Source organism: Lates calcarifer, linkage group LG4 (genome assembly GCF_001640805.2).
Source record: "Lates calcarifer isolate ASB-BC8 linkage group LG4, TLL_Latcal_v3, whole genome shotgun sequence".
NCBI lineage: Eukaryota > Metazoa > Chordata > Actinopteri > Centropomidae > Lates > Lates calcarifer.
Window position 1 is genome coordinate 3,605,690 of NC_066836.1, and position 13,665 is coordinate 3,619,354.

The window sequence follows — 13,665 nt, forward strand, 5'->3', positions numbered from 1 at the left end:
ACAGCTCCCTTCCTCTCAGAGGGGTAGTTATTTTGCTCCATAGCCGCGGCACCATTGGGAGTCTCGTCTCGATAAACGGTGCATCACATAACAAGCTGGGTGACCGGCAGTCCACCCTGGTCTTCTCTGTGTTTAGGGCATACAGTGAGGTTAAGACCTACACTGGTTCCCATACATCTGGTGAATCCACACATGGAGGAAAGTCTACAAACTTGTCGTTTGCACCCATTAATTTTTAAACACTCTTCCAGACTCAACCATATATGTGATTGAAAGTTTAGTGTCTCCTGGTTTAGGTGGCCTACTGAGCAACATATTGATCATATAACACAATGAAGTAGTTAGATTATCTGTTTTTAAGGTAAAGAAAAATCTTGAATCGCACGCAGTGATGATTCGTCATACCTGCTCTTTGTTTGGTTGGTGGTGATATGCTCAGTGAACTGAAAAATCGCACAAACACACATAAAAAATATCCCAGTTGCCCAAACAACCCAGCTCCTCTCTGTCAGTGGGTGGCTGTGGTGAAATATTTCTGCTTAACTCACCAGAAAATGTATAAACATAGTAAATGTTTTATGATTCTTAAATCTCAGGAGTACAGAAAACAAATATTTTTCCACCTCCACCTCCGCCTCCTTTGCTTTTTCAGGATGTTTGTCTGGAAACAAACTTAGTGCTGTAATTTGGACACATATTTTGTGTGGACAGTGTGGTTTTCTCACAGTGTCTTAGTGTAATCATTCTCTTAATATGTTTTAAAATTTACCATACACTGTACAAACAAAACATACACAGTATATTTAAAGTTGAAAGTTCATTCTTGACCTTGAACATATGGTATGATGATGACCAAAAAATCATTTTGTAGGTGTTCGGGAGCTTTCAACCATACATCCATTCAGGGCACAGGGGGTCGCTGAATGGTTTGAATGTTAAAATGATGGAGTTCGTATACTTTGGCTTCACAGTCACCTGATCTCAGTCATGTTGAACACCTATAGGAGATTTTGGAGCAAAATGTTTGACAGCGCTCGCCAACATCGTTATCAAAACACTAAATGAGGGAATGAACTCTGGAAGAATATAAAGGAGTATTGAGGCTGTTGTGAAGGTTTGTGGTGGCTGGTTTTTCCTTTAATTCATCACCTGGAAAATAGACACTGATTCCAGCAGACACACAGTTCCGTCCCCCATATGGGTTACATATGGTCTAAACACACACACACACGCACATGTTGGCAAACATTCCTCTCCTCTCTTCTTTCCATCTCACTTACTCTCCAAATACTGTACTTCTTTACTGTATCCCACTTTTTTTCAGTCACACGTTCACCCTCCACCTGTATCATGTTTGACACTGTCAGAGGAGACAAGCCAAGCTGATTCTGTCAGTGTGTGTTGGACTCAGGCCTACATCAACGTTCAGCCTGACTCCGGCTGATTACTGTCTAAATAATCCATCCACACTACTGGAATTCCAGACAGCCTCAGAGGACCAGGCAAGGACCTCAGTGAGGTAGACGAAGGGTATTTTAGATGAATTTCTGCCTCGTAAAGAAGCGATTTCTTGTATAGAGGCTTTGCATTGGAGTTTGAAATAATAGAAATAATTTCAGTGAAATCAGTGAAATTCAGTGAAAACTCAAACTTTTGTTACTCTGACAATGAAAAACCAAAGCATAAAATGTCAGAACATCCCTGAATCCCCTCAGGTTTTGAGTTGGGAGTTTTCAAAGCGTAGTTTGTCATCCTTTGAGCGAGCTTTGTCGTGGCTTTCTGTTCCTCTGTGTAATGTGTCTTTGTCTGTCTCGCTCTCTGCTTCTCTGTCATTCTCTTTGAGTCAGTCTGTTTACCTTTCCCTTTTTTTTGACTCTTTCATTTCTCTGTCCCATCACTCACTTCAGAGTTTGTCTCGATTATCGTACCTCTAGGAAATATCGCGTGGAACCAAGTCAGCGTAAACTATCCTGCTCTGTCCTTCTCGGTGTGCTGAATCAAACACACACCCACCAGTTGAAAAAGAAGTGTCATTCACACCTCCAATTCCATTTGGAGTGACACTGACTGAGCTCTCATGGGAATCAACTCCTAAAATGTGAGTTTTGAAATAGCTCAGATTCCTGATGAGTCCTCTGTTGTCTATTATTTCAGAGAAAATTGCGGTGCATATTTTGCTGTGGCGATACCCCCTCTGCCCGCCCCATCTGCTTTGATTGAATTGGATCGCAGAGATTGCAGTTGAATTAAGTGGATTGCTACAGCTGCACCGCGGTAATTTAGGACGTGCTGGAAGTCTCATTTTGTTCACACTGTTATTGCAACAGTACTGCCTCTGGTAGTTCACTGATGTACATGGACGCAGAGCTGCAGGAACAGTGTGTGGAGACAAGCTGTGGAAAGGCAGGGTTACAGGCTCCAAACTTTATTTGACATGATGTTTATATGGCGTAACACAGGTGATAATGCAGAACAATTATACTTGATGGATTCTAGGTAGATTATAGAGCATATATATTCTTATACATTAGTAAAAAAGTATTTTTTTACAACAACAAACCGTATCACACCACGAAACAATAAAAAACAAACTAAGTAAAGAAAAGGCACACACACATGTACCATCCTTCCTCCATCCTTCCCGACCAGCAGCCAGGATGATATAAACTCTGATAACATCCCCTCGACTCAATGAATCCTGGAGTTATTGACGACGCCATCCACCCGTCTGGATCCCATTATCAAAGTGTCTTCAAAGGAGACTAATTGAATTAGCTCAGGGATCTGTAATTGAAAGCTCGCTTTTAATGATGCATTGTGGTCTCTAGCGGAGCTGAGCGTCGACATCCATCAAACATTTCACCATCAGGACAGATTGGACTCTGTTGTGTGCTGCATTGCCAATATTGTCGGGGGCACCGAGTTGATTTATTTCTAAGAAATTGCAAAATCTTAAAATCGTTTGTTTACTCAGTGAATTTGGTAACAATTCAGCCGAGTCCCTTTCACAGCTGGTATCATCCTGACATCCTACAGCAGCATCAGTGCAGCAGCATGTCTGACCTCAGTGACTGACCTGATGAATAAGACATAGAGCGATGTTTGATCATTACATTCCCTGACACAATGAAGTGTGCCTGTGTACAGTTCAGTGAGTGTTGTGGTGGAAGTCTGATGATAGGCCTGTGAGATGAGCACACCTGGTGTGTGTGTTTGTGTGTGTTGTCTCATCTCCTGAGAAATTGAACAGATTTTTTTTGTTGCCTCTTCCTGAAAGGGGTCACACACCCACTGACCCAGAAGCTATTTGTAGGTTGTTGGTTTTTTCTCTCCTTTCACTGTTTTTTTTCAGCACATGTTCTGCTCTTTTTCTGTTTGAAGTAGTGATTTTATGGTTTGCCGATCAATCCAAAAAAAAAAAAAAAAGTGTGGTCCAGTTCTGTGGTATTTTTTTGAGCTGCTGTATGTGCTACTCTGCTTTTGTCATTTTAGCTATGGCAGCTATTGGTTCTAATGCCTGTTAGCTAGTTTAATTCAGTTCTAAAGATCTATGTTATACAGGATTCATCATCATCTGCATCAGAGGACGTTTCCCAGGAGGGAAAACTAAACTAGAAGCTTAGAACAGCTGTGTTGAACTTTAGAAGCTGCCAACAGCGATTCCTCATGGACATTTACATATGAAGATGGTGTGGAGTATTACTTGAACTCTAATTTCATCTTTCATCCCTCTCTCTCTCTGTTTCTCTCTCAGACACAGATGGTATGTCACGGTCTTCAGGTCAGAGGTTAGAGGTTAAGGCTAATTTATGGTCTCTAGTTCAGTGTTTCATCCGGTTGTGAACATATGGAGCTCTGCTGGAGAGGACACAGATACCAGTTAACAGTGATGGACATCTGTGTATCTGTGTGCAAGTGTGTGTGACTGCGTGTGAACGTCATGTGCACTCAAGTTCAGCATGTGTTATTTTGTCTTCATGGATTGTATTAATGGCATTTTTGGTGAGAAAGGAATGAGTGGTTAGGTAGGTTGCATGTGAACATACGGCAGAATGTAGCCAAAAGTTATTTAAAGCTAGTAAAAGTTTGATTTCAGTTAAAAAGAATCTGATAAAAGAATAATAAGAAAATGCCCGTCAGCACCTGATGTTGACGTGTTTGTGTGATATTCTATGTGATGAAGACCCTTTTTTGAGCTTTCACCATCTTTCACAGAGGTTGTCATTCTTAAGATGGGCGACTTCAGCATCAAACTTAATGATCAAAAACTTTTCACAGTATAATGTTGCAGAGAAGTTATCATTCATATTTTAAAAGGTTTGGATTTTAAAACTTTAATGCTGCTTTGAAGAAGTGATAGGATGTAGGTGCGATGCCGCAGATGACTGGAGGTACTGTCTGTGCTGTGGCTGTGCTGTCTTTCCAGACTTGAAACATTAATGCAGACGGTCTCATTTACAATTTACTCAGCATCAAAATGTTTGCATTTTGTCTCTCAAGGTTTTTGTCAGCATCTTGAGGAATCTAAACTTCATTCCTGCAAATAAAGCTCACTCCTCTCCGCCCCTGCCTGTGAGTCTGTGTACATGCATCCACATCAGTTTGTAAGTGACAGTGCGGTCAAAGCAGCAGGAGAGGGGAGCAGGCAGCACTTCATTAAAGTGCAGCATTACTCCACTCACTCCCTCTCCCATACATACACACTAGGCACAAGCCACTTCATTTGGTCTGAGAGATAGAAAGGACAGGCCCCAATGGATTCTCCTATTAATCTTTAATGAGCCCCCGGGCCTGAAAACTGCCCGCCTGCCCTCTTTCTCCACATCCAGGAAACAAACAATGACTCGGCTGGAAAACACATCGGCTGCTCATCGTCACACCTGCCTGCCTGTCTGCCTGCTAACCATTAACCCCCCAACTCAGCCCTGAATTATTAATGTGGCTATCCATCTCTCTGCCTGCCCAGCCCACTCCCAGCAATGGGAATGGTCGACGTCTTGATGGTGTGGTTGGGAAAGTGTGGCGATGCCATTCTGAGTGTCTCCTGCTGGACTTTGTTGATGGCTCATCTGTCAGTCAAACTGCACGAGCTGCTGCAAACACAAGATTACCTTACAAGACAAATCAGGAGCAGGCTGACATTTCAGGCCAAATGAACCTAAAACTGTTACAACAGCAGATAGTAGAAACAATGAAAGACAGATTGAAAAATCTCTTTCAGCAGCTGCGGTTCAAACTTGATTCCCAACCTTGGAAGCAGCAGTCTCTCACCACATTTGGTAGCTGTTCTGCAGCTTTTGATCATTTCCCAGGAAATTCATCAACAGATTGACATTTTAGTCATTTATTGTCATTTTTAAAAATTATTTTAAGAGACCTTAAAAGAGTTTTTTAAGCTAACATGGATGACAAGACCAGAAAGTGCTCAGAAAGCAATTTCTGCATTTAATTTCATGACAACTGGGAGACTCCATCTGCTGATGAAAATCATGTAATATGATTGAAAGCTCTCAAACAGCTACTACATGAAGAGTAGTATAGATTGTTTGACAGGAAGCAACAGGTTGTGCGGGAAATAGAGAATTGATCAGATTGATTAGATATAAATAATAAATAATCCAGTCTTTATGGCACAGTTGTGTCTCAGCCTGTTTCCCTAATTTGACTTCTTGCTTCAGCTTTCTACTTTATTATATTTCTCTTTTCATTCTTCTTCACCTTCCACTGTCTTGCACGCTGACTCACACACACACACACACACACACACACACACACACACACACCATCTCTGTCTGAGTTTAGAATAGAATTGTCAGCGTGGCGGCAGATTCCTCAGAGATGTTGCATATTGAAATAAAGGGTCTGTGAGAAGCCTGCGTGTTCTGTGATGAATGCCGATCTCATTTGCTCCATCTCAGATAGCACTGAGCGACTCCTCTCCCTCTCTTATGTGGCCCCCACCCACCTCTCTTTCTCGTCCCTTGATAAATATTGAATAGTGTTAGATGTGTTTCTGAGGCTCTTTGAGTTGTTATTGTGTCTCTGTCTGCTGGACAGTCTCTTTATCTGGCCTCTGTGTGGTTTATGATGCATGTGATTGTGTCTGCTGAATCTTCCATACATTCAACAGAAAAGACTCTTTACAGAGCTAGTAAATAAATCATAGGGTTGCACCATATAGTAGAAAATATTTTTGGCAGTGTAAAAGGACCAATTTTAGGAATGTTCTCTTTATAAATGTGCTCATATTTTCTTTACATAAGTCCTTTATGGTGCTGTAAAAAATCTTGGAATGCAGTGCTGCTGTCCACTGAACCGAGAAATGTCTTTTAAAAAACATACTGTCTTCTTCATAGTTTTCCACATATGCTTCTATATTTTTTAGTTAAGAGATCAAGGCAGAGGGATTTAATATTCTTCTTGACTGATGCATTTATGGGCTGTAGTCTTCTTTTGGTGATGAAGGAATATTAAGTACCCAACATTTTTAGTCTCATCGTCTTCATATCCTCTTAGAGGGCCTGTACGTTGCAAAACATTATTCTGTTTAAAGTTTTGAGTTTTGTTTGGCCATGTTTTGGATGAAGACAGGTGGTGTAGGAGCTAGAGTACCAATTTTGAGTGACAGCATTACTTCTACTATTTTTATGCCTCTGCGTCACTGACAGCCAATAACACAAATCTCAAAAGTCCAAATTAAATCAGCACCATCCAGCCCATATCCATATCCATATGCTGTAATACCACAATAACCAAAATGAAATGGATGAGTCAAAGACAAACGTTCTTGTTGTTGACGTAGACTTTCATGCCGTTAACCGCGCCAAGTCCCTGTTTTTTGTCAGGTTGAATGTTGCTGTCAGTTGATTAAGGAAATCACATCACCACACACTTCTACCTTCCTCACACTTTGCCACCTTTGTCTGTGAGAAGAAGCTGTGAGTTCAGCTTGTTTTCTTTCTGTTTTCATTGTGACGGTCTGCACTTGGAGCTAGCAGGAGACGACTGCTAAATTAAAAGACGGCAGTCACGAGTCCTTGCACACTGCTTGACACACACACACATGCACACGCTCATACACTGCCCTGTAGCTGTACGTCCTCCAGGCACCCAAAGTGTCATGGCAACCGTATGGCAGCCACGGTAACGGCAGGCTCATTTTCATACTGATGAGGTGGCCGGTTGCCGGGGAGGCCTGCACTGCTGCTCCTCGCTCGTCTCTCCTCTCCGATGTCGCCCTGAAATTTTAATGACCTTCTTTCTCTGCTTCTCGTTTTTCTCCTCTTTGCTCTCTGTTCCCTATCTGTACGTGTGTTTGTGTGTTTGTGTGTGTGTGTGTGTGTGTGTGTGTGTGTGTGTGTGTGTTTGTGTGTACATGTCATGAGTCTCAGCTTCAGTATTCAAACAGACACGCACCAAGTGTCTACATTTAATACAGGAAGAGAACAAAGGCGATGGTAATTTTGAAGACATAGGAATTTTTTAAAGGGCATGTATTTTTATACCTGTGGAAGACCTCCTCCCGTCTGGTCCTCTTGGCTCCGTCAGGTCAGCTGCTCAGCCTACTTTATAGCTGGTGAACAGAACTTGTGTTTAAGGGGTTTTTATTCCTCAACTGTGTCTACTTCTAACAGACAGGAACGTGGCAAAGTTGGACCTTTTCTTCTCAGGCTTTCTCTCTTTTCACTTTGTGTTATCTCTCTCTAATGTGAAAGAAACGAGGTCACTTCATATCATATCATCATTCAACTGATCAGCTGTCTCACTTTTGCCTGTTTGTGTTTTCTTTAAGGAGGAAGAGACCAGAGAAGAAGAAAACGGGAGGATCGAGCCGGTCGGACGAGCTGACTCCTGCATGGACCACACCCCTGTGAGGTCACTGGAGTAAGTCGAGTCTCTCATGGATCAGCTTCCCCCAGTTTTTGCCTTTCGCTCTCTCTGTCATTGCTAAAAAAAGGCTGAAACTCAGTAAGCTACTAACACTGGAGTGAGTGGTAATCAAAGAATCAGGATCATTCAGTTTTAGGTTTTTGAAGCGGTCTACTATTAAACAATAAATGATCTGTATTTTTGGACATATTGTGAAACATTTCTATATGTAACTTTTTCCAAATGGATAGAGATTTGGAAGGAAACACCTACATAACCTTAAAAGAAAATTCTGGGTTATTATATTTTGTAGTTCTGATCATCTTATCTATCAGGAATGATGACACTGGAGTCAACAAAATAATCATGCTTGAACAGAGATCTCAGCAATTAACTTGGTGAAAAAGCAATCATGGCCAAAACTGTGGAAAATAGCACTCAAGTTGTATGAAACTAGAATGTCTCTTTAAAGTTGACCCGGGTATATCAGCTCTCTCAGCCTTTCTCTACATAATAAGTACTTAAAAGGCAGACCAGCAGGTTCTGTGTTGTAATCCAGGTTTGTTTGTAGAAAATCTCATTTCAACCCTGCTTCCTGATTTACATAATTCTCTTTTGTGGGAGCAAAATGATCCTCGTCTCGCCATCAGAGCTCTCCCACGCACTAACCCATTCAACTCCTTTTTATTAACAACTGTGTTTTGTTTTGTTATTTTTGCTCTGTTGCATGCTTCCAGTTTAATATGCAGGTATGGTATTGTTATTATTCCTATGATTTCCCAGAGAATCTGGCTTCTACCGCCTCTTAGTTGTCAACAAGGGGCCCATTTTCCCTGAGCTAATCATAGTCATTGTATCAAAGCTGTGAAGCGATTAGATTTGGCATCTTGTAAAATGTGCCTGTGTATAGATGTTTTACAGCCAAACAGACTAACAAGTGAAGGACGCTGCCTCGGAAGAGCAAATACCTTTAACTGTACTTTTTGTATTTAAAGGGTCAGAGGAACATTCCTCCCTATATTAATTTACAGACAGCCAAAGACAAATACACCTAAAGATCTCACTTTCATTAATCCTGTACTGTTTTTCAGCTGCAGAGCAGGTTGCACATCAGCAGTCTTAATCTGTTTCCAGATCATTGTAGAGTAAACATCATTTACTCTAAATGTTGGCATTTGCAGCTAAAATGCACAGCACGTCAAAGTGGTTCAACAATCAGTGAATTTCAACAAATTTTCCAAAAAATATTTAGTTTAATTGTGGGCAGTGGTTAGCTAGCCACATCGCTGCAGCACAACACAAAAGGAGAAAAAATAGAACAAGGTTTTATTTTCCACATAAAAGCAGCAATGTGGCAGCTGAGTTTCACAAGGCAAAGGTGCAGGCCTAGCATCATGATGTTGGATGTTTTGACATGTGGTTTGTGGTGCACTTAAACTTAAAAAGACAAAATTATATTTTAACAATGTTATTACGTTTCCTGAAGACCAGCAGCATTGTAGGAGTGTAGATTTTATTTTGATATTTGTAAGTTAGCTTCTGGAAAGTTTTTAGATATGTAGCATCTTGGCAGGCTTTTCAGTCTCTCATCACCTCCTTTTGTAGATTGTCTAAGTCTAAAACTTCCTTGTTGTCCCTTACACGTGTTTGATTTATTTGGACTGCTCTGTTTTATTGCCCTTTCTGTTTGTCTCCTCCAACACCTTCTTGCTTTCTGTTTTTATTCATTTATTTGCACCACTCTGTTGTTGTCATCATCCTTTTTCCCTTTCATCGTCATCTTATTTCCTGTTTTTGTTTTTGCCCACATGGTGTCACCCCTCTCCTCTCCTCTCCTTTTCCCCTCAACCACCCACCCTTCCACCCCTGTCTCTCCATCCATCACCATCTCCCAGAGACATAGTCAAACTGGTGGAGGTGTCAAACGACGGTGGGCCCCTGGGAATCCACGTGGTGCCTTTCAGTGGCAGGGACCGCAGGTAAAAATATCCAGAGCAGAGCCACAGTGCTGCTCGAACAGGCTAGAAGAGAGTAATGGAGAGGAACAGGTAGACACGGTGTCCATGCAGTTTTAACACATCAAAAAAGGTCATGAATGGTTTAAAAACATATATACTTAGTCCTTTTTTTTTTTTTTACTTTTTCACCTTTAGTTTTAGATGTTTTTTCTCTGAAAGCCCAAGTGGTACACACCTGACAGCTTTTATGCTTTTAAAAAGATGAAAATTGCCTGCTTACCCCCTTTAGCTAATTACTTGTCAGCCTTATTGTAGATTCATAAAATAATTTACTTCTGTTGAATTTGGTCTCTGGTAAAAAAAAATGTCAAAATATGTTAATTTGGGTTTTTTGAGATCTGAAAAAACCCTGGAGAGAGAAGTGTGCTGCATCAGTGGAGACACACACCCTCACACAATACATACACACCGGACATTCCTGTTTGGTGCCCATGTGTAATCACTTCATCACTCATACAAACCTGATAACATACACACATACACACACACACACACATACACACATAGGTTTGCATGTCGACATCATGAAGCCATTTGCCAGTTTACAGTGATCAATCATGCTTGTTTAGGGTTTGCAGGTGACCGTCATATTTCTCTGTGGCTGCTGTCACATCAGCTTTACATGATTCAAAGGAAACACTGAGCAGTCTGCGCAACACACACATGCACACACACACATACCTACAACACATTCAGAAGCACACATACACAGCTGGAACAAAGCTGCGAAGGAATTAGAGGAATTTCACATCTGGTTTAAATATACACAGAGAGGCAGTTTTTGGAGGTTGCAGTCCAACTCATGAAGCTCCGTATAGTTGAGTTTGTAACATTGTCTTCAAACTTGACATTTACTTCTTTTGTTGAACTAATCCTCAAAGTGTTAAAAAGCAACATAGACCAGTTTTAGATGGGTCTAATGTCTTTTTTAAGACCGAGTTTGCCTCCAGCACAGAGCCAAGTGCAGCCCCACAAATGTCCAGACTTTCTTTATGTACACCTCTGCCCCAGGACTCACAGATATGATCAGTGACTACAAAACTGACTGTTATACTTTATTGAAAATCAAGATCATATCATGTTTCTCACTGCCAGGCTTAATCAGTCTAAAAGCACATTTATAATGCACTTTTCTTTTATTGGGGAAATGTCAGGGTGGGCGTTATCCCAAGATTAAGATGCCCAGCTTTCATCAGAGAAATAGCCCTTCCACAGCAAATCGCATTGTGTTCTCACTCAAATTCAATCAGTGGAATTGTCTGTGAACTTCTTCAACTCCTGAACTTTTCTGCCCCCTCTCTAATCACATTCCCATTCATACTGAATTATAAGCCTTGGGCTAGGGCGAGTATTAAACCCTAAAATCAACCCAATTTACCTAGGCGACACACGCTCACACTACCTCGGAAAAAGCCCCGTCTCACACGGACACAGACTGTATGCTGGAGAAGACTCGATTAGGTTTGTGGCGTCTTTCCTACCCAGTTGATTTTCTTCCTCAGACTTGGGTCTATAATCCGCAAAGCGCCCTTTCAGGTGAAGTTAGCCTCTCGCTGCGGCTGTGCGGGGAGGCATAAGCCAGTTTGCCACACCGGATTACAGGGCGACAACCGTTGCAGCTCAGCACGGTTGAAGTACTGGAGTGCGATAGACCAGCCTCTCTCCAACCCGCCTGCTATAAATGTTTAATGGTGCTGTGTTCTGTCGCTCTCTGAAAGCACTTTGTTTATTTTATTTTTTGCTCAGGAAAGGGATGCAGGAGTCCTAGAGGTTAGAAAATTAACACATGTAAAGCTTAAACCCCGGCGCAACTACAGTGGAGTTTTTGAATGTGTTGATTGCCTTTGAATAGATACCACCCCCTCACAGCCTCTAAAGCACCCTGATGTGATGTGACTGCTTTCTCTCATAAGCCTCATTGGTACACTGATGATGCAAATGACAGGACCACACTGTACACTCAAGTACCACGTGATAAAGCAGAGGCAGCAATAAGGCACAGACTGAAATTGCTCCTTGGATTCCCTCCTGACTATAGGAATTATATTTTGCATTTATTTTTGTGGTAGAAATAATAGAAAAAACATATCACAGAACTTTCAGTGATAAGTACAGATATTTTACAGCCTGTCAGGATGATAAAAACTCGTCAGGTGAACTCTAGAATCCTTGAGGTATTCAGCAGGTGAGTCACTAGGCACAGGCAGGCATATAAGAAGATTATTCTTTTTACACAGTACACAAAGTCTAAGTATCTTTTTGGCAGAGATACCCTGAGTAACAGCGTTCCAAGAAAGTCGCAGTGATTATCATTTCAGCCCAGTAGATGATAAAGTGCATCCTCTACCATAGTCCTGCCCAGGCTAGAGTAAAGCAGCCATGTTGAATCCAGGGATCTTGCATCTTGTTGACATGAACCTTTGAACATTTCAGGACTCTTGGCTTGTTGGTCAAGCGTCTGGAGCGGGGAGGGAAGGCCGAGCAGCAAGGCCTCTTCCAGGAGAACGACTGTATCGTCCGTATCAATAACGGAGACCTGCGAAACATCCGCTTTGAACAGTAAGACAGCAGCTCACAGGAGCCACTGCTGAGCTCTGGTGTGACTGGCTTTTAGGACCTTTGCTTCTTCCCTCTTCTTACACCCACAGTCCTAAGCCATTCTTTTTTGGTGTTATCTTCTCTCGATGCCCTTTTTTTACCCTCTCTGCACTCCTGCCAGTGCACAGGCTCCTCTGCTGCCTGTCACCGCGCTAAGCTAACCTCCCTATTTAACTCCTGTAGGTTCTACCTTTACTCGCTGAAGCAGTCTCAGCAGTTCTCCCAGCCTTTATTCCCCTGTGTTTCAGTAACAGCTCCACTGGACTCCTATTGTAACACCTTCCATTGGGAGGAATGGGAATAAGGCTCCTAACATTCATAGCCTCTGCTTTTCAGTGCTGTCCACGTTTCATGCTTTCATTCCTGTGCCTAACCAAACCCACTCGCTAACTCCCCCTCCCTCTTTTCTAGATCCTGTGATGCATGCATGCCTTGGCGTTGCACATAATGTTAACTTGTAATATGCAGGAAAGCAGTGATGCATACATGTGTTTGCTCTGTTTTCTTCTAGCATCCTAAATGTATGTTAAATACATGTATGCTATCATCTGCAATGTGCAATTCATGGGTGATACACATTGTGTGAGACCACTATCATGCCACGTTCCTGCCTGGAAACACAGGGGTTTAAAGGGTCTGTTCGCCCAAATTACTCACAAAATGAAAAAGCAAACAAATAAAACATCATCATTTTAGAATTTTCCATTTACCTCTTGTTATATCTCACCATGCAGATAATTCAGGTTTTATTTGTTGAGGCTTTGAGATATTTGTCTCTGTAATTTTTTTTGCTGCCACCCCAATACAGTAGAGGTTAATGGAGTTTCACTTCAGTAGGAATATCACTGTCTTTCATGAAGCAATGTCCCTATACTCTATATAATACAAAGAAAATGCTGTCAACAGTTTTCAAAGAGACTATTTCTTCAGTTGAAATAGTTCCAACACCTCATTGTCCTGTAGTGGAGGCGGAAATCTAGGTAAACACTACGCAATTAAGATGAAACCATTACAAGGGATAAGTGAGAAATTACTGTCTATAATTTGGCTGAACCAACACTTTAATCCCAGTCACGTTATAGAGTCCCAGCCAGCTACACTCTTAGAGCCATAAGTCGAGTAATGGATAGGAATATGGCTTCCCACACACAGTGCTGAGACAAGTGCATCAACAGTTGCT

The 13,665-nt window shown here is 41.7% G+C and overlaps 1 protein-coding gene across 8 annotated transcripts in view; it reads left to right on the top strand.

The window, feature by feature from the left end:
- The window catches only part of pard3ab (par-3 family cell polarity regulator alpha, b), a 206,308-nt gene that overhangs the window by 88,823 nt on the left and 103,820 nt on the right, over positions 1-13,665 (top strand). For all 8 annotated transcript variants that reach the window (XM_018672690.2, XM_018672691.2, XM_051069799.1 and 5 more), the window contains exons 6-8: positions 7,793-7,884; positions 9,765-9,848; positions 12,321-12,446. In XM_018672690.2, the coding sequence (XP_018528206.1) occupies positions 7,793-7,884; positions 9,765-9,848; positions 12,321-12,446 (302 nt within the window). The remainder of the gene's footprint in view (positions 1-7,792; positions 7,885-9,764; positions 9,849-12,320; positions 12,447-13,665) is intronic.